Source organism: Chrysemys picta, chromosome 10, assembly GCF_011386835.1.
Source record: "Chrysemys picta bellii isolate R12L10 chromosome 10, ASM1138683v2, whole genome shotgun sequence".
Classification (NCBI taxonomy): domain Eukaryota; kingdom Metazoa; phylum Chordata; order Testudines; family Emydidae; genus Chrysemys; species Chrysemys picta.
Window position 1 is genome coordinate 34,363,978 of NC_088800.1, and position 19,202 is coordinate 34,383,179.

At 41.7% G+C, this 19,202-nt stretch overlaps 2 protein-coding genes and 1 long non-coding RNA gene across 11 annotated transcripts in view; 2 read left to right on the forward strand and 1 right to left on the reverse strand.

Annotated features, from left to right (window-relative positions):
• RAB8B (RAB8B, member RAS oncogene family) overlaps positions 1 to 4,959 on the forward strand; it is a 42,425-nt gene extending 37,466 nt beyond the window's left edge. The window contains exon 8 of the mRNA XM_005285062.5: positions 844 to 4,959. Coding sequence (XP_005285119.1) covers positions 844 to 936 — 93 coding nt within the window. The 3' untranslated portion in view covers positions 937 to 4,959. The remainder of the gene's footprint in view (positions 1 to 843) is intronic.
• LOC135973746 (uncharacterized) lies at positions 4,879 to 8,352 on the reverse strand. Its single transcript, XR_010590758.1, has 2 exons — positions 7,834 to 8,352; positions 4,879 to 6,940 (listed from the first exon to the last, which is right to left on the reverse strand). It is a non-coding gene; the product is annotated as an uncharacterized LOC135973746 (long non-coding RNA).
• APH1B (aph-1 homolog B, gamma-secretase subunit) overlaps positions 6,933 to 19,202 on the forward strand; it is a 30,114-nt gene continuing 17,844 nt past the window's right edge. For 6 of the 9 annotated variants that reach the window (XM_065558359.1, XM_005285064.5, XM_005285065.4 and 3 more), the window contains exon 1: positions 13,322 to 18,550. In XM_065558359.1, coding sequence (XP_065414431.1) covers positions 18,438 to 18,550 — 113 coding nt within the window. In that variant the 5' untranslated portion in view covers positions 13,322 to 18,437. Of the gene's footprint in view, positions 7,066 to 13,321; positions 18,877 to 19,202 lie in introns of those variants that run through there. The other 3 variants (XM_065558363.1, XM_065558362.1, XM_065558361.1) reach the window with 3 other exon arrangements.

Consider the following 19,202-nt stretch of genomic DNA (forward strand, 5'->3'; position numbering starts at 1 on the left):
ACAAGCCTTATGGGTAAACTACTTAAGTGACAAAATACTGAAAATTGAAATAATCAGTGGACAAGAATTTAGCTATATCCTATTAATGTTATGCAAACCCTTTTTGCAAACTTTGTTCCTCAGATATCTTCCCTTGTTAAATAAAACTTCAGAACAAAAAATGTTTGTGTGATAAATTCTGTGGATCCCATAGCAGTCTACATCTTGTGTACAGATTATATAGGGGATCTCTTTACCAGTGCTGGCTCCAGGGTTTTTGCTGCCCCAAGCAGCTCCCCCCCCCCCCAAAAAAGTTGCGATTTGCGGCACTTCAGCGGCAGCTCTACCGTCGCTGCTTCATTCTTTGGTGGCAGGTCCTTCACTCCGAGAGGGAGTGAGGGACCCGTTGCCAAAGAGACGGACGTGCCACCCCCCCTCCGTTGGCCGCCCCAAGCACCTGCTTGCTGAGCTCTGCTCTTTAACCATCATTAAACAACCATCTCCTGATAAGAGGTGCATAGTACTTGTTGAATTTATATTTATAAATCTTAGAACACAAAGTGAACACTTAGACTTTAAAAGTCCTAAAATTGTGCTGCAGGTTTCTCATAAATCATAAAGGTGGTCCTTGCCCCACTAAACTGTCTTAAGAACTCAGTTGGCTATTCTTTCAGGCTGGGATTTCCATATGGATGCATTAATAATGAGTTTCCAAACTATCCAGCTCCCAAGAGATTAATTGTCAATTACCCAGTAAAACTGCCCCTCTGCTTGCAAATATTTCACTTATGCTTTGGAGGCTGGGGAGTGAAGGAGAAGGGAATGCTTTTCTCCATTCATAACATAGTTGTTTTGTTTTTTCAGAATGACAACAGTTCACCAGGGGCTGGTGGGCCGGTGAAAATAACTGAAAATCGATCGAAGAAGAGCAGCTTCTTTCGGTGCACGCTACTTTGATGAACTCCTAATGATAGACTGCAACACACTTAGAAGAACCTTTTCTGCTTCTTTGAAAGCACAGGGTCACAAAGCCTCAGAAATAATACCACCAAGCTGCTGCTGAGAGCTTCAGTGAACGTTGACTGCGTTAAACAAAATACCAAGTGGATTTTGCTCACTAAGTCCATCAACCTGTCAGGCTCCTTTTTCTCAAATGTGGAAGCAATGAAGTGGAGACACACAAATGCAGGACTTAATTTTCTTCATTACTTTCTGTTTTAATGTCCGTTGCAAAAGCTGCTACATTTCTTTTAACTTTGCACATACATATTAGCCTTTTATTGCCTGTTACTGCACAATCTAACACTTGTGTTTGCACAGTTTATTGTCCTGTAAGTAAGTTCTTTAACAGATTTGTGCATTCTTTTTACCATTTTATTTTAAGAAGCCAGAAGGAATAGATTAAATCACATCTCCAGTAGTCTTTACTCTACACATGTGATCATGTCTGCCATATGGATATGTTTAACATAATGGGGCTTATTAAAACAAATTGGCATTTAAGAACTTGTATAGGTTTTTGTTCAGTTTTTCTCACAAATGCACAAATCCGTTCATACAGAAACTACTGCGTCTTCTATTCTGAATGTAGGATGTTTCTTTTTTACTAGTTTTTACCAAACTTAAGAGAATCTTTTTAGAGCAGAGTTGTCTTCTAAATAGATGTAGCTTTTGTCTCATTTGTTGAATGCACCCTTAAACCATGTGAATGAACCCCAGTGGTCATTCATTTTTCACCTAGTTTTCTTCTGTTAGCCCAACTCATCTGCTCCTTTGTTTTTGTTCTTGTTTCTGATGACACTTGAGTTGAAATTTTCAACATAACACAGGTGGGCATCCTAGCGATCACTTAAGTGACTTGTGCTAGCTAAGCTGAATGAGGGTATTCAAAACTCCTGGATTCTGTTCTCCAGTGTATGAATAGTAATTAGTGATGCTGAGGATGTTTGCTTCATACCTCTAAACCTTGACCCTAGCTTCCTGTGTAGTCACTATAGTTAAGTCCCATCAGTAAAGAAAATGGCACACCAAGGCTTATGATGCAATATTATGCAGCTGATACTGAATGTGTAAAGTGTTCAGTCTGCACAGGCAATTATAGAAGTTAATCATCAGAAACTGGTGCAGTGATTTAGGCTGCTACAAGCCAAGTTGAAACTTAATTGCCTTTCTCACTCCTCTGAACATCTGCAACCTAGTTTATGTATTTTATCACTTATTTGTTTTTCAAAGATCTCTCTCCATGAAAGATTAAAATTGGTGCTTTAGTTTGTTGTGCCAAACTTCGACCATTGTTAGCTTTAACTACAAATTTAACAGAGTCCACCACTTTGGTTATAAGGTGCAGATGGATTGTCTTGTTGACAAACTGCTAACTTTTCTGACATGTCTGCTTGTTTCACTACAGTCACTTAACTTTGTGGTAACCACCAATCCACTGGTTAATATGTTAATGTTTCACTCTGCTTCAGTTTGGGATGTCTGATATTGAATTTGTCATCTTGGGGTCTATCTCAAATATTTTGAAACTAATTCAGTGGCTTTCTACACATTCTCCGCACACCGCTACTTAATTACAGTTAAAGTGATCCTTGTAATTAGATTGTGAATCACAATCTCCTATTCTTACTGAACTAGAAGGCACAGCAAAATATTTGAGGTAGCAAGAATGTTCAAACAAAAACAACCCTAGCTGCTCTGGCCTACACTTTGCATTTTCTGGGACAGGCTAATGCAGTTAAGTTTTCTGTATGATAACAAAGTGCTTTCTATACAGCAACTGTTATGACTTCAGTTATGAATGTTAATTTTCAGTAATTTACCTCTGACTTATTTGGTGTCGTAACACATAGATTTGTATCTTGGGGTTGTCTGCAAACCAAAACTGACATGTTCTGTGGTTAGCAACTTTTACAGAATGCTTTGCTTATGTTGTATTTCCTCTGTCTTCTTTCTATTTGGTTCTGTGTATAAACAAGATTAGTCTCCATGAACTTCCTTTTGAAAGAGCCTGTAAGTGAGAGTCTATAAAGTGCTTCTTGACGCAGCAGCAAATTGGGGTATCTGCTCTGTTGTATTAAAAAGAAAAAAAGAAAAAAATCCTTGCTATTTTCTTACATTTAGCTATGCTAAACTGTACATAAATTTGAGGTAAGACCATAGGAAATTCACTTTATGCATGATAAAATGATACAGTAAATATTTCACTTTGCTTAATGTTCATATAATGCTCATCTTTCTCTATTTGTAGAAGGACTTAGTGACAGATAATTTTGTCAGTCCCCTGCTGAAACTGAAGAAATCCAGTTTCATGTGAAAACATTATGGTCTTATGGATAAGGTAAAACACATTTTTTTTGCAGCAGTATTAAGTGGTTGAGGGGCCGCACTTTATCAGTATATTAACTTTTGATAATGGTCAACATAGACCTATTTACTCATACAGTCTGTTGTCAGACATTGAAAAATGTGCTGTATTTTAGCATGTAAATCAGCTGATTATGTTTCACTGGGAACTTTTTCTAGCTATATTTTGCTTTAGGCAAGCAGACAAATAATAACTATGTTATATCTGAGCATCAGTTGCTGGGTGCTGCAGGTTTTCCGAATACCAGTATGATTGTTTTGTGCAGTCTTTTTTGTTGTAACTTTACTCAAGACTATAATCTTAATTTTGAAAGACTCTTTAACTATACCTCAGCTGACTAATATTCTAATATCCATTAAAACGAAGGTGATCCAATTATTCATTATATAAAGCAGAAAATGTGCAGCCTGCCTTGCTCTAAAGACCTCCATTAGTCTTTAAGGAAAAGCAGGCATTTCTTTGGGCTTTGTTAGGAATAGAAGCTACTTGCTGTCAAGTTGGGTTTTTTCCCCCCACAACTCTCTTCTTCCCTCCCAGTTTGTGCAGTGTGTTCTGTTTTTTTTTTTTTTAATTATAAATGGTGAGAAAATAGAACCTGAAAATATATGGTCTCAATGCTTTTTTCTATAGCTTTCAATCCTGTGATCAACAAACCATGCACATACAATGCTTAGTTCTTGTTGAGTAAACATATAGAATACTTGATTTGAGGTTAGTTATTAAATCTCTTGAAGTTTAATTAATGTTAACTTCGAAACCACATATTAAATGTAATGCAATTTACCTTTATTGAATGTGGAGGTTTCTACAGTACTAGTCAAGGTTTTTGAAAAGTGCAGTTTTATAAATGAGGTATTTCCTGTCACAAGTGCATTTCCTCTGTCTTTTGTTTGTCAAGTGAAATCACATTATTTTCACAAGCCAAAAGTGGAGGGGGTGTATTTTTGAGGGGGGAGGGAAGGGAAATTCTGAGAAGAATTCTTGGTGGGTAACAACTTGGAAGATACATCAATAGTATATAAAATGCATAAATTTGTTGCTAATTTGTGGAAATGCATCGATCATCTGATTATGTAATTAAGTGAAATTTGCCATGTTAAAGTTTAAGAACAAGCTAAAGATACTGGCTCCTTCCCTCTACTGCCCCCAAGCTGCTTGTGCCACATTACTCCTATTAATATACCTTGTATTTCAAAATGCCATGGAAAGGCAGGACTTCTCACTTTTTCTTTGTTTCCAGTGAATTTAATTATGTTAGTGCATTCCTATGGCCTTATAAACTTATATTTTGCAAATGACACTTTTACTTGGGATTACAATTATTTTAATGCAATATACAGTTACTAAATTCAGACTAAAAAGCACGGCCCTAAAGAAAATGCTTAATTTTCAAATAGAATTGTTCTACCATGTGTGTGTTTAAGCACATTTTATCACTGCTCCAAAGGCGTAATGTGAAAATCCTGCAGATATAAAGTGAACTTGTCTTATTAACTTGTAAACTTAATCATTAATTGTGTACTGATACTGTGTTAAAAAAGAATGGTTTTATTATTCCATGTGAACTTTTTTTACAATAATGTGCATCTCAAATAAAATTACATAATGAAAAATATTCAGCTTCTTCTATGAAGTAACTCCATATAATCAATCTTATGCAAGTTGCATTTCCACTCTATTCTAACACACGATTATGTTGGGGAGGGTCCAACATAACTCATGCCTAAGGTTTTGTTTAACTTCAATAAACTTCCTGAATCGCTTGCTTGCTTGCTTCTGAAATTGACTCTTTTGGGAGTAGCTTCTTCAAGAACTTCTATCCCTATACTAATTCCTTCTGCATCAGAACAAGGGGAAGTTTTAAGGTGATTACTAGGAGGGAACACTTGAGTATCTTAAAGATACGTGTTAAGCATGTGTTGAAAGCAAGATTAGACTAACACTAGTAGATGTAAAGTGGGGTGCAATCCTGCATTACCAGAGAGACAAGTGGGGTGGGGAAGAAGTGGAAAGTATTGGGCCATCTAGTCAATCTCTAACATCTGTGATTAAATAAGCTTATGCGAGAGGGGAAAAAAGTCTTTCATTCTCCAATAGACTTTGGCATTCTGAGGCACATACAATTGACTGCCCCCAGCAAATACTAGGACTGCCCAGGCTAATTCAAATGCTGAATGAGCATTGAGGTGTCTGACAAAAGTAATTGCTAACAATTGCATTACTAGCAGTACCAAACTTGGCAATTAATACAGTTAACTTTGTCACCCGTATCTAAGCAATACACTTGTAATTTTAAACAGGGACTATTTGGGAAAGGATTGAATCTGTTGCATCAAAATGGGAAAATGAACAAACAAAAGACATCTTGTCTTAACACTTTTCTATAATATCCGTATCCTTAGTTTTAAAACTATCTTCCCCAGAAGTCATCGCCGTTACTTCTGGTCTCCAAACTTAAAACCTCTACTGAATTCAGAGTCTGCCAATGGCATCATAACATACCCACTTATCTAACTTTTCTGCCTCCCAGCAGGGTGGATTTGATTTACCGTATATACTCGTTCATTAGCCCGTTTGTTTATAAGCCAACCCCCCAAGATAAGATGGCTAGGTAAAAATAGCAAAAACTGTACGACCTTTCATAAGCCGACCCTATATTTCAGGGGCTGGCAAACTTTGGCTCCTGGCCCATTAGGGTAAGCCTCTAGCCGGCCTGGACGTTTTGTTTACCTGGAGCATTCACAGGCACGGAACCCCTCAGCTCCCAGTGGCCGTGGTTTGATATTCAATTCAATGATTCCATGGAGTTAAAAATCATCAACTTTTGGTGTAGACCTGTTTATAAGCCGACCCCTGCTCTTTGATGTCACGTTTTTACCAAAAATATTCAGCCTATGAATGAGTATATACGGTAAATCAAATTGATTGAAATCATGATTTCAATCACTAGTCAGGAAGACTTGATTTAATCATGGATTTGTACGTAAAAGTGCATTCTTGTTGGTTGTTATAATCTCAATACATATTCTTCACAACTCAGAGATAGGTGTAGGTTTCATTTTTAGAAGGTACACTACATTTTTAAAGTAATTTATTTTGAAACTTCTCAGATTAGTTTTACAGCTATATCAGAAAATGAATGATTGTTCGGTTATTTCATTTGCCAAAGGTAATTGAAGCAGATATTTATGAAGTCATTGGGAGGTAAACTATCTCCAATTCAACAGGTTAATCATTAATATTTGGAGGATTTTCTTGTCATACTGTATTAGGAGGAGAACATCACCAGACAGACATGTAAGTTGTTTTATTTAACTAAAACAACGTTATGTATTCTGGAATTTTTTCTTAACGGCAAACAAAATATTTTAACAAAACAAGCATATGAATGTTTGCATTTAGTTAAAAATTGAAGTTTTTTAAAATCAGGGTTTGTTTCTTAAAATTTTTTAACTAAAACAGTTAAATGAAATATTAAAAAATAAAAACAAATTAAATAGACTATGACAGCCAGGTCAACAAGAGAAACTTAAAATATTGGCTTCTGCAGCTAACTCAGTCGTCTTCACCTTCATTTTCCTGCTTGTTCGTAATCTGGAAAAGAAAAACAAGCTTTCCTGCTTTTTCAGGTCCCATAGGATTTCTCAATTTGGAATGAATTAGTCCACAGGAAGAAAATATTCTTGCTACACCGGCAGAAGAAGCTACTGCTGTTAAAAGTGAGATTATCACTTCAACAGTCTCTGAATCCAAGTGCTTAAGTGACTTCCACCAGTTCACTGGTGTGACTTTCTTTAAAACATCATCATCAAACATATATATTTCTTGAATGGTTCACTCTTATCTCAGAAGTTTATTATAGTTGGCATCATGGAGGGATGATTGCTGGATGTCCATATCAAAGCCAACTCCTCTTCTTCAGCAGTTAAGGTTTGACCCTGATGTAACGGGTTAGATCACAGAACCCCGACTTGGGAGTCGTCACCTGATGTGCCAAGACTGCTTCTGCCCTGGTTTTCCTGCCTTGTCAGCTTAGGACTTCAGTGCCCTGCCTGGTTTGAGCCAGATTCACTAGCCTGCTGCAAACCCAGACCCAGGTCTGAATCACGTCCCCTAACAGCTGTAGGCTTACGTGAAAGCAGCTAACAGAAGTGTTCTTGACTTTAACACTCAGATGCCGAACTCCCAATGGGGTCTAAACCCAAATAAATCCGATTTACCCTGTATAAAGCTTGTACAGGGTAAACTCATAAATTGTTCGCCCTCTATAACACTAATAGATAGATATGCACAACTGTTTGCCCCCCCAGGTATTAACACATACTCTGGGTTAATTAATAAGTTAAAAAGTAATTTTATTAAATACAGAAAGTAGGATTTAAGTGGTTTCAAGTAGTAACAGACCAAATAAAGTAAGTCACCAAGCAAAATAAAATAAAATGTGCAAATCTATGTCTAATCAAACTGAATACAGATAAGATCCTCACCAGTTCCAGAATGCTTCCTTTTACAGACTAATCTGTTAGTCTGGGTCCAGCAATCACTGTCACCCCTTGCAGTCACTGTCCTTTGTTCCAGTTTCTTTCAGGTATCTTTGGGGGTGGAGAGGCTCTCTTTAGCCAGCTGAAGACCAAATGGAGGGGTCTCCCCTGCCTTAAATAGACTTTGTCTTGTGGGTGGAGATCCCCTCCTCTCTCCTATGCAAAGTCCAGCTACAAAATGAAGTGTTGGAGTCACCTGGGCAAGTCACATGTCCATGCATGACTGAGTTCCTTACCAGCCAAGCCACATTCCTAGGAAAGCCTAGATGTGGATTGGTGTCTCCAAGTTCATTGTTGGCTTAAGTGTTTGTTTCTTGTGTGGGCACTTACTGAGAATAGTCTTTTCTCAGGAAGCGACCAACTGCTTCACTACAGCCTACTTAAAATCAAACAAGTATGTAGCCAGTATTTATAAGTTTAAATACAAAAATGATACATGCCTACAAATAGGATTAATAGGTTCAGTAGATATTACTGTTCACCTTTACAGAGATATGTCACATGGCATATGCAGCATAAAATACATTCTAGTTACGTTATATACATACACATAAGAATATTTCCATAAAGCCTTATGGGGGGCACCGACTGTCACACCTGGTACCTAATACTGAGAATATTTGCAAGAAAATGAGCCGGAGATAGTGCTTGTCCCATTCGTTTTTTAATGCTTGTAATTTAACTCTGTCATTGCATATTTCTCTTTTTAAGATCTCACTCAGTTCCTTCCAAATCTCAGTGTCAGCAGCAAAACAGCTATTTCCCTGTCCCTCCCTTTTCACGTTTATCTCCAGACTTCTTCTCCTTGTCCAGCTCTATTCCGCCCCAAACAATAGTCTAGTCATTGAACTTTTTGGAACTTTGCACTGTTAGAGATAGGTAAAGGATTGACTCAGTACACAAATTTGCAGAGGGACAATAGGGTTGAGGTCTGTTATTTCTCTCGTCTATATATATTTATTTATTTAAAAACATTTTTGCTGTTAACAAGCATGTTACTCTGGAGACACACATCCACAATTTGAGAATTGCAAAATTAAGCATCTCTGATGGTATCTTCTAGACTGAGCACTGAGTCCCAAAGATTAACCTAAATAATTATACAGAAGCCTCTGGAACCCCATAAGATTGGGTCCCTAATCCATGAACTATCAGAACTATCATTTACACAACTTTTCTTAAACATTACATGAATATATTGTCTCATACTACAGAATTAGAATTTATAATCCCTATTCCATGATGAGATATCTTTGAGCTATAATGTATCTTTATCTTTAGATAGGTTTTTTTTCCCTCAAAGCATTTTATCATTGATTTTTATCCACCCTGCCTCCCAGTTTGATTCACAGTGCTAATACATATCACTACTACATCTTTACCATTGAATGCAACTAGTGCCTAAACAGTTGCTAAAATCTTCCTTCTATATGTCCTTTGTCCCTATTGCTCATTCACACTATTACTTTTTGTGAATCACCTAAAGACTGGTTAGAGAACTGCAGACTTAGGGCCAGGTTTTTAGATGTGCTGATAACTTGCAGCTCCTGATTTGAACTGGTTTTTGATGCTCAGCACTTCTGTTAATTGAGCCCTTTGTCTCAAGTCTTGGAGATATAATAATAAATTGTTCATGTTCCCCCTACAACAGCATCTTATTTTGTGTGTATTCAATTATTCTAGTCTTTTCCCTCCATCTCCAATAGAAACTTTTACCCTTCATTTAAAGAAAATGGTGCTTTTATTAAAATTTGTGTAAATTCTCATCTTTATTTGGGTAAAATTAGTTTCACTTTAGTGCCTCATCTGTCCCAAAAAAGATGACTTCTTTGAGTAGTGTCCCTATGGATGCTCCACTGTAGGTGTGTTTGCATTCCCGTGCTGCTGATCAGAGACGTTTGGTAGCAGTCTGACCTGCCTGCACATGTGCTGCTCCCCACCTGCCACGAGACTAGCCAGCGCACGCAGACAATCCCTCCTTAATTCCTTCTGAATCACCCCTGGCTAGAGACAGAGTTATAGCTGTCCATAGAGTAAACTTTTTAGAATAGTTAACTTTAGCTTCTCTTGAAGCTTTTTCTTTGTTACTTCATTTGTATTTTTATTTGGCTGTGCCTGGAAAAAAGAGGGTTTGTCTTCCACCCACCCTGTTGGGGGTGATTTCCCCCCCCCCCCCCCGGACAAGAGTATGCTCAGCTTCAAAAAGTGCTTCAGTTGCAAGGAATCTATCAAGGTGACTGATGGACACTTGCAGTGTTCGCTGTCTGGGAGAGTACATTTCACAAAAGTGTGCCTTGCATCAACAACTGAAGCCCAGATCCAGGAAAGAGAGAGTGCTAAGACTCAAAATCCTACTCCTAGAGTCAGCCCTTCAACTGCCGGAGCCCCAGCAAGAACTCTCACCACAACTCTCTACTTTGAAGGGCGGTGAGCCCAGGGAGACAAGCCACTAATAAAAGGTCTGTTAGTCCCTGTAGTGAGCCCTGATCAAGCCAAAATGTTCCTCGGGTCCATCGGTACTGACAGCACCTTTTATTGAGCAAATTCCTGATTTTTCACAAGGATCAATTCAAGGCCATAGTCAACAAGGGCCAACTGGTGGCTAAAACGTCCCGTCAGTCCACACTAGATGCAGATGACACAGCGGCATGCTTGATTTCCACAGCCATAATGATTAGATGGGCTTCCTGGCTTCATTTATCCAGCTTCCCTAAAGAGGTCCAAATTACAGTGGAAGACCTTCCTTTTGAAAGGATGAAGTTATTTGCTGAGAAGACTGATGCATCCTTTCACACGTTGAAGGATTGTAGGGCAACTATTCAATCCCTCAAGATCTATACTCCTGCCTACAAAAGAAAGTACATCACAATGCAAATCTCCATACTTGTCGCAGAGATCTTATGAGCTACAGAGGAAGAAGCCTAGGTTCCCCAGATGAAAGCAGTCAGGATCTCAGCCAACTTCCTCTCCACCTTGAAACAGTAGTTTTTGACGGGTTGGTCAGGTGCCTGTAGAACATTCTCCTTGCCATCTCGTGCTGGAAAACCCCACCCATCTCTTTGGAGATAGTCTTACCCAATTCTGCAGCACCTGGGAACGGATAACCTCTGACAAGTGGGTGCTGGAGATCATCCAGGATGGATACATCATCCATTTCTCCTCCCTCCCTCCTCCCAAACATTCTTCCCTGTTCCTTTTCAGGGACCCTTCTCATGAGTCTGCTACATCAGTAGGGCTACTGGGCTGCGCTCCCCTGGGCCGCTCCCCGGGCACTCCCGAGCCACCCCCTCCTCCAAGATTTAGTTGGGGTATATAGTAGAAGTCATGGACAGGCTCAGTGTAGGAGCCTTAGAGCCTGTGCCCGCACATCTTAGAGACTAATGCTTCTACTCACTACTTTCTAATACCAAAGAAAAAGGGAGACCCATACTGGACCTCGGAGCACTCAACAGATATATCAAGGCACAGAAGTTCAAGATGGTCACCCTATCAATAATTATTCCAGCATTCGAGAAAGGAGATTGGTTCTTGGCCCTCGACCTCCAAAACCTCCGAATTTCCATCATACCGAGTCACATGCATTACCTCAGATTCACGCTAGACCAAGACCACTATCAGTACAGAGTACTCCCTTTTTGGCCTCTCATCGGCCACCAGGGCATTCTCCAAGGTCCTTATGCTCTCAGGGCATCATGATTTATCCTTACCTGGATGACTGCCTTCTTGGGGCATGTTCTTTCACCAGAAGCCAGCAAGTCATCCAGGCTACACTGAATCTGGGCCTACAAATCAACGCACAGAAATTGACATTAACACTGGTACAAAGACTAGAATTCATAGGAGCCAACCTCAACTCCATCCCGGTAAAGGTGCTCTTCCCACATCACAGGTTCCTCAGCCTCTCCACACTGTTGGAGATAGTACAATCAGCGCCCAAATTTTGGCCAGACACTGCCTCCAATTCTTGGGGCATATGGCCACTGGCACATCAGTCATAGCTTGTGTCAGACTACACATGAGATGTGTCCAAGCCTGGTTGTTCTGTTTGCAGGCCGAACAGAGACCGCATAAACAAATTATTATTAATGCCCACCAAGGTCAATCAGTCCTTGGAGTGGTGGTAGAAAGATCCAGTGAACATATGTACGGAAATCCCATTTGTTCATCCTCCCCCCATTGTTACTCTTGCCACCAGTGCATCCCTCATAGGATGGAGTGTGCATCTCAATGGTCTCACAGTGAAGATAAATGTTTGCTATCCGAGTTGTGCCTTCACATCAACCTGCTCAAACTCAGAACAGTCAAACGCGTGTGCTCTCTTCCCCCCCACTGATCAGACACACACACACGGAAAAGTCATGACTGACGATGTGGCCTGGCCTGCATGTATTACATAAATCAGGGAGGCACCAGATCACATTCCCTGTGCATGGAAGCACTAAAGTTATGGAACTGGTGCATTTCCCACAATATCTTAATATCAGCAGCCTACCTGCCGGGAGTATGCAACAAGACAGCGGACAATCTCAACCCCAAGTTACCATTCAACCATGAATGGGATATAAATTTGATTTTACTACATGACATATTCCAGCAATGTGGGGACACTGACAGTAGACTTGTTTTGCTACTTATCAGAACAAGAAATGTCCTCAGTACTGCTGCTCCAGACCAGGAATTGGACAACACTCCATGGGGGACACACTCCTCTTCCCGTGGGACAAGGGTCTTCTTTACACTTCTTCCCCCCATTCCCTCTAATTCTGAAAGTCCTGTTGAAAGTGAAAAGAGAGAAAGCAAACATCATACTGATTTGCTCCCACCTGGCCCAGGCAGATATGGTACCCTTACCTGTCACAGCAAACACTCTGTCCAACGATAACTCTCCCAACCACTCAGTACCTGCTATCACAGAACGAGGGGAGCACTCTCCATTCCAACCTGCAAATTCTGCTACTCCGATATCTGGCTCTTTCATGGTTCCAGCACATAAAGACATCGTGCTCTGAGGTGGTCCATGAGGTGTTGTTAGACAGTAGGAAAGGAGCTACTCATCGTACCTACCTACAGAAATGGAAAAGAGATCAAATCTGGTGTTAGCCCAAAGGTATCAACCCGAATGCAGCCACCCTACCGATGCTCCTGAACTATCTGTTGACTCTAAAGAAATCGAGTTGCTCAGTAAAGGTTCACCTAGCAGCAATTGCAACTTTCCACCAGTAGGTAGAAGGATACTCAGTTTTTTTTGTCATCTGACCATGACAGGGTCGGCTCCAGGCACCAGCTCGTCAAGCAGGTGCTTGGGGCGGCCGCTCTGGAGAGGGGCGGCACGTCCAGGTATTCGGCGGTAATTCGGCAGATGGTCCCTCACTCCGCCTCGGAGCAAAGGACCCCACACCGAATTGCCGCCGCAGAGCGTGATTGTGGCTTTTTTTTTTTTTTGGCTGCTTGGAGCAGCCAAAACCCTGGAGCTGGCCCTGGACCATGAAGAGGTTTCTTGAAGACCTAGCGAACCTCTTTCCCCAATCCAGACATCACACGCCTCAGTGGGATCTCAACCTGGTGTTTAAAAGGACTGACTAGACCACCATTTGCACCTATGGCCACTTGTTCATTAACTCACCTTTCAATAAAGACAGCATTCCTGATCGCCATTACCTCAGCAAGAAACATACGGGAGATAGCAGCTCTCATGGCACATCCCCTGCCTTCACTGTGATCTTCTCCAACAATGTCACTTTTTTAGACCACGTCTGAAGTTCACTCCCAAAGTGACTTCCGCTTTTCATATAAATACACTTATTCAACTTCCAACCTTTTATCCTAAACCTCATCAGGATAACAGAGAAGCAATCCTCCATACACTCAGTGTGAGGAGAGCCTTGACCTTCTATTTGGACAGAATAAGAGCTTTCAGAAAATCACAAGACTCTCTCTCTCTCTCTCTCTCTCTCTCTCTCTCTCTATTGCAGATAGATCAAAAGGTATAGCGATTTCAGCTCAAAGGTTCTCCAAATGGGTCTCAAACTGTATCAAGCTCTGTTACCAGATGCATAATGTAGCACCCCTGTCTTCAATATGTATGCACTCTACGAGATTGGTCTCCTTTACATCGCCTTCTCCAAGGATATCCCTATATCAGAAATCTGCAGATTTCTATCTGGTCATCTGCCTCAGGAACTTGGCTGCAGATGCCAGATTTGGAGTTAGTGCTTTCATCTATAACAGACTTGACTCTGAAGCCCCAGCCTCCCGTGGTGGGGACTGCTCAGGAGTCATCTACAGCAGTGGTTCCCAAATTTCAACAACCTGTGAACCCCTTTCATTAAAATGTCAAGTCTCACGAACCCCCTCCTCAAAATGAATATTTCCAGGGATTTTCTCCTTTACCTGAGTATAAATTATAAAAGCAGTGATCTTGGAAATATAAAATTTGTTTGTATAACTTGCTTATTACACAGTATTATTAATTATTATTTATCATTACAGTATTTTTATTACATTATGAAAATGGCAACACTCTTCCGAGATCTCACTTTCATAGCTTGTATCACTTTGAATAAGCCTGTTATAAGACAAGGCTCCTATGTTTCATCAAGGAGTATCAGATGTGAAAGAGCATGAAGGTATTTAAGAAGGCAACTCAAAGAATTTTTCCTGCACAAGCATTAAGGTCTTGAGCAGTCCAGGCAAACAATGCACATTACAACAAAGCTTAAACTTGTTCTTCATAATAATTTTAAAAACAAGACTAGCTACCTATTTTAATTTTAAAAACAGCAAAAAATATCCACCTCCCTTTCTGTTTCTTGTAAGGAATCTTGAAGTTTGAGAGAGATGCTTGCTTTGATCTGCTTAGCTCTTGGAAGTCCAGGGGCTCCGTGCTGCTCGCCCCGTGCTGCCCGGGATCCCTAGGGCCAGCTCTGTCCACAGTTAGGGAATTTTTCCCCTGAGAACCCCCTGTAACATTTCGCGAACCCCCAGGGGTTCACGAACCCCAGTTTGGGAACCACTGATTTACAGGGATGCACCCATAGGGACACTATTTGAAGAAAAAGAAGTTACTCACCTTGTGCAGTGACAATGGTTCTTCGAGATGTGTCCCTATGGGTGCTCCAGGACCCCTCTACTTTGGAATTCTAGTAGTTGACTCTGCAGTAGAGAAGGAACTGAGGAGGGATTTCCTGTGGGTTCTGGCTAGCCTCATGACAGGCAGGAGCAGTGTGTTCATTAATGGTCAGTACAGACTGACCAAATTTCTCCAATCAGCAGCGCAGGGACACAGACACACCAACAGTGGAGCACTCATAGGGGGACACATCTCGAAGAAACATCATTACTGCACAAGGTAACTTCTTATGTGAAAACTCTCCAGTTTTTATAATTGGATAAACTTTTTGTAAGGCCCTCTTCCCTCTTGCCCCCCCCACCCTTTATTTATTTTCCTACTGTGGTTTAAAAACTCTAAAATACTTCGTAGGGATCTTGTACACAGTGTTGACATTCAATTTCTAAACACTATTTATACCATAATGAATAACTATCATCAAGACACTACAAAAATAAATGGAGCTCTTTTACAAGACCAGTTTGAATAAAGTTGTTTATCTACTAGCCAGGTGTTTGGTTAGTGAAGGAACATGGAATTGCAACCACTAAAAGTTACCGCTTTTTACTATATGTAGAGTTTACTTTTCAACCTTCTATTATGATACACTACATATTAATTTCCTGTCTAAAAAAACATTTGGCATATTCTCAGTGAAGGACACATCAGTGTTAAATTGCCAGAGATGACTGTACACATACAGGAACTCCTCCAAGCATAATAAATGTAGAATTACCATAATATGCTTATGTTAAAACTTAGTGAATCCCAGTTGCATTAAAATTTATCGTTCTTGTCTAGCTGGCTCTTTATGAAACTAGTTTCATAGATTTGTTTAGCATAGGGCTTTTAGTGGGATGTAATCAACTACTCTGGTCACTTAAAGTTTTCTCTCTGTATTTCAGAGTGGTAGTGTGTTAGTCTGTGTCAGAAAAAGAACAGGAGTACTTGTGGCACTTTAGAGACTAACACATTTATTTGAGCATAAGCTTTCATGGGCTAAAACCCACTTCATCGGATGCATGCAGTGGAAAATACAGTAGGAAAATATATAGAGAGAGAGGACATGAAAAAATGGGTGTTGCCATACTAACTATAACGAGAGTAAGCAGTTAAGGTGGGCAATTATCAGCAGGAGGGGGGAAATTTTTTTTTGTAGTGATGACCAAGCTGGCCCATTTCCAACAGTTGACAAGAAGGTATGAGTAACGGGGGGATGGGAGAGAAATTAGCATGGGGAAATAGGTTTTACTTTGTATAATGACCCATCCACTCCCAGTCTTTATTCAAGCCTAATTTAATGGTGTCCAGTTTGCAAATTAATTCCAATTCTGCAGTTTCTGGTTGGAGTCTGTTTTTGAAGTTTTTTTTGTTGGAGTATTGCGACTTTGAGGTCTGTAAGCGAGTGACTAGGGAGGTCAAAGTGTTCTCCGACTGGTTTTTGAATGTCTCTATGCAAAAAAATAAATGGACATAAATCAGATGTCAAGAATTATAACATTCATCATATAGCTACTAGTGATTTGTCAGGGATTGTTGTTCTAAAGTCTTAATCAACAACAAAGAAGCCATAGTTCTAATTTAAGTGAACACATAGCAAAGTGTGAAATTTCAAGTAGTCTCTTCTTCCACCTACTTCACTCCAAACCATCTTAACATATTTTAAAGTCTTCATGCTGTAGATCTCTAATCTGAGTTACTGAAGACAATCTTGCTCCTTACTTAAGTCTCCTTCAACCTTTAAAAAAGGTTGAATATTGTGCCTTTTAGGTATCCTACTGTACGCCTTTTCAGTGGGAGGAATGGCACTAAAACAACTTAGTTGACAAGAAAAATAGATTCAACTCGAACTTGGCCCTATGGGGCCTGTGGCTGGAGAACTTCAGTTCATGAACGGGACCCAACTGAAACTTTTTTGGCTGAAGATTGAGTAGAAAGGTGGTGTTTGTGAAAAAGCTTTCCCTTAATTAGAAAGAAAAGTATCTCTTCCCCTCATTTTGGAGGGGGGGGGGTATATGTTGTATGGCTTAAATAAATAAATGGAGACATCCTATCTCCTAGACCTGAAAGGGACCAAAGGTCATTGAGTCCAGCCCTTTGCCTTCACTAGCAGGACCAAGTACTGATTTTACCCCAGATCCCTCTCAAGGATTGAACTCACAACCCTGGGTTTGGCAAGCCAATGCTCAAACTGCTGAGTTATCCCTCCCCCTGTTTAAAGTCTGAGTACTTCAGGATCCTTGACAGCTCTTGGAGTTGCAGGGAGATAGTGTGGCTATAAGTGCTTTTTTAGTGGTGACACACACTTTGTAATGATTCCTCTTATGTTTTTGTGCTCTGTGGTCACTTCTAGCATAGATCATTTAATGTACTATAATTAGGGTTACAGTACACAGAACAGGGGTTCTCCCATTGGGGTTTAGGACCCCTCAGGGGGTTATGAGGTTATTACATGGGGAAGGGGGTGAGCTGTCAACCTCCACCCTGAAGAATGCTTTGTCTCCAGCATTTATAATGGTGTTAAATATATTTAAAAAGTGTTTTATTTTTTGGGGGGGGCGGGGGTCACACTCAGAGGCTTGCTATCTGAAAGGAATCACGTCTACAAAAGTTTGAGAACCACTGATAGAAGCTGTAGGGAGGTAGAGAATGCCTATGTATAAGTGGATATGTAATGCCGGCCCTAAGAAACATGCTACAGGCTATGCAATGTATTGTATGTACTGTAACGTCCTGCACTGTGAGGGCCCCTAGTGCCCCGTGAGACTATTTATCTCTTCTGTAAAGCCAAAGATGTGTTCTTGTTCATTGTGCTTAAATGTTTACCCAAGGAGTACTATGATTTGGAAAGCATAATTTCAGGAGGAGGCTAGAGGAAGACTGTAAGAGGAGAGAAATTTTGTCCCTGCTGGGGGTCATCCACCAGCACCTAGTGATCATCTTACCTAGTAAGCAAAAACCCTGTCTGGCTTTAGGACTTAGTGAGTTGGCCCTGTAGGCTTTATAGCTAGCAGCTTGCTAGGAAGGGAGTTGGGATAGCTCCCAGTGTCAATGGACTATTGCAGGAGCTGGTGGGTGCTAAGTCTACAGCACCTCAAGCCCCGGGTGGTGAGGACTGTAACAGAAAGGGCTAGTCTTGCCCTCCTCCTTCAGCCTGACTCCTGTAACACAGCCAGAGCTTGTGTCAAGTCCTCAGGCTCGCCCTGAGCCCGCCCCATGTGCACGTCTCCCACCTCCCGCTACTAGCCCTGGTCCCACCAATAGGGCTGCGGGCCGGGGGAGAATGCCCTGCTCTGAGGAGCCAGACCCCCGCCAGTGACCAGGCGCCCGCAGAGCCAGCGGGAGGCCGAGGCCCTGGTTCGGGCTCCAGCCCAGCAGAGGGCGGTGACAGCGGTGGGCTTTGGATGGGGGCGTGTCCGGGTCTGGGCCAGGTTCCTCCGCCATGACCGCGGCCGTGTTCATTGGGTGCAGCTTCATCGCCTTCGGGCCGGCACTGGCCCTGTGCGTCTGCACCATCGCCGCCGAGCCGCTGCGCCTCCTCTTCCTCATCGCTGGGTGAGCGGGGCGGGGCCGGGGAGCGATACCTTCCTGAGACCGCTCGGCAGCCATACAGCGTCTGTGCAGGGGCTGGTGGGGAGGAGCCCCCTTCCCCCGGGCGTCAGCCCTTCCCCCCCCTCGGCGGAGTAACCCCCAGGCCCCTCACTCTGGGTGTCAGCCCCTCTTCCCCCCCCCCCCCGACGGGAGATACCCCCACCCCATGGCACGAACCTCTCTTCCCACCTCCCGGCGGGAGAAGCCCCCAGACCAAAGTGTATTTGAGGTTGTGACTTCAGATCCCACCTGAGTGTATGAGCTTCCTGTTCCCCTAAAGCCGGAGAGAGGTAACATCTCTGTAAAACAGCAGGACCCACCCGCCCCCGGCAAAGGTCTGACGCACACATCCCGGTTAGGGAGAAGTTAGGTGTGTGGGGAACACCAGCCTAGTACTAGGGCATGAGCCCCTCAACTCAGGGTGTTGGGTTTAGTGTCACATGTGGGGGACCCCAACCCCCACTCCAGATGTGGGCAGCACTAGAGGACCAACCCTTATTAAAGGATCACATTCTCCAGTGATAGCCCCTAGTCATGTTTATATTAGCCAGACAACAGGAGTAGGGGATATTACTGGAGAATAAGGATTGGGGAAGGGGGGGGGTGAGTGTCCAGA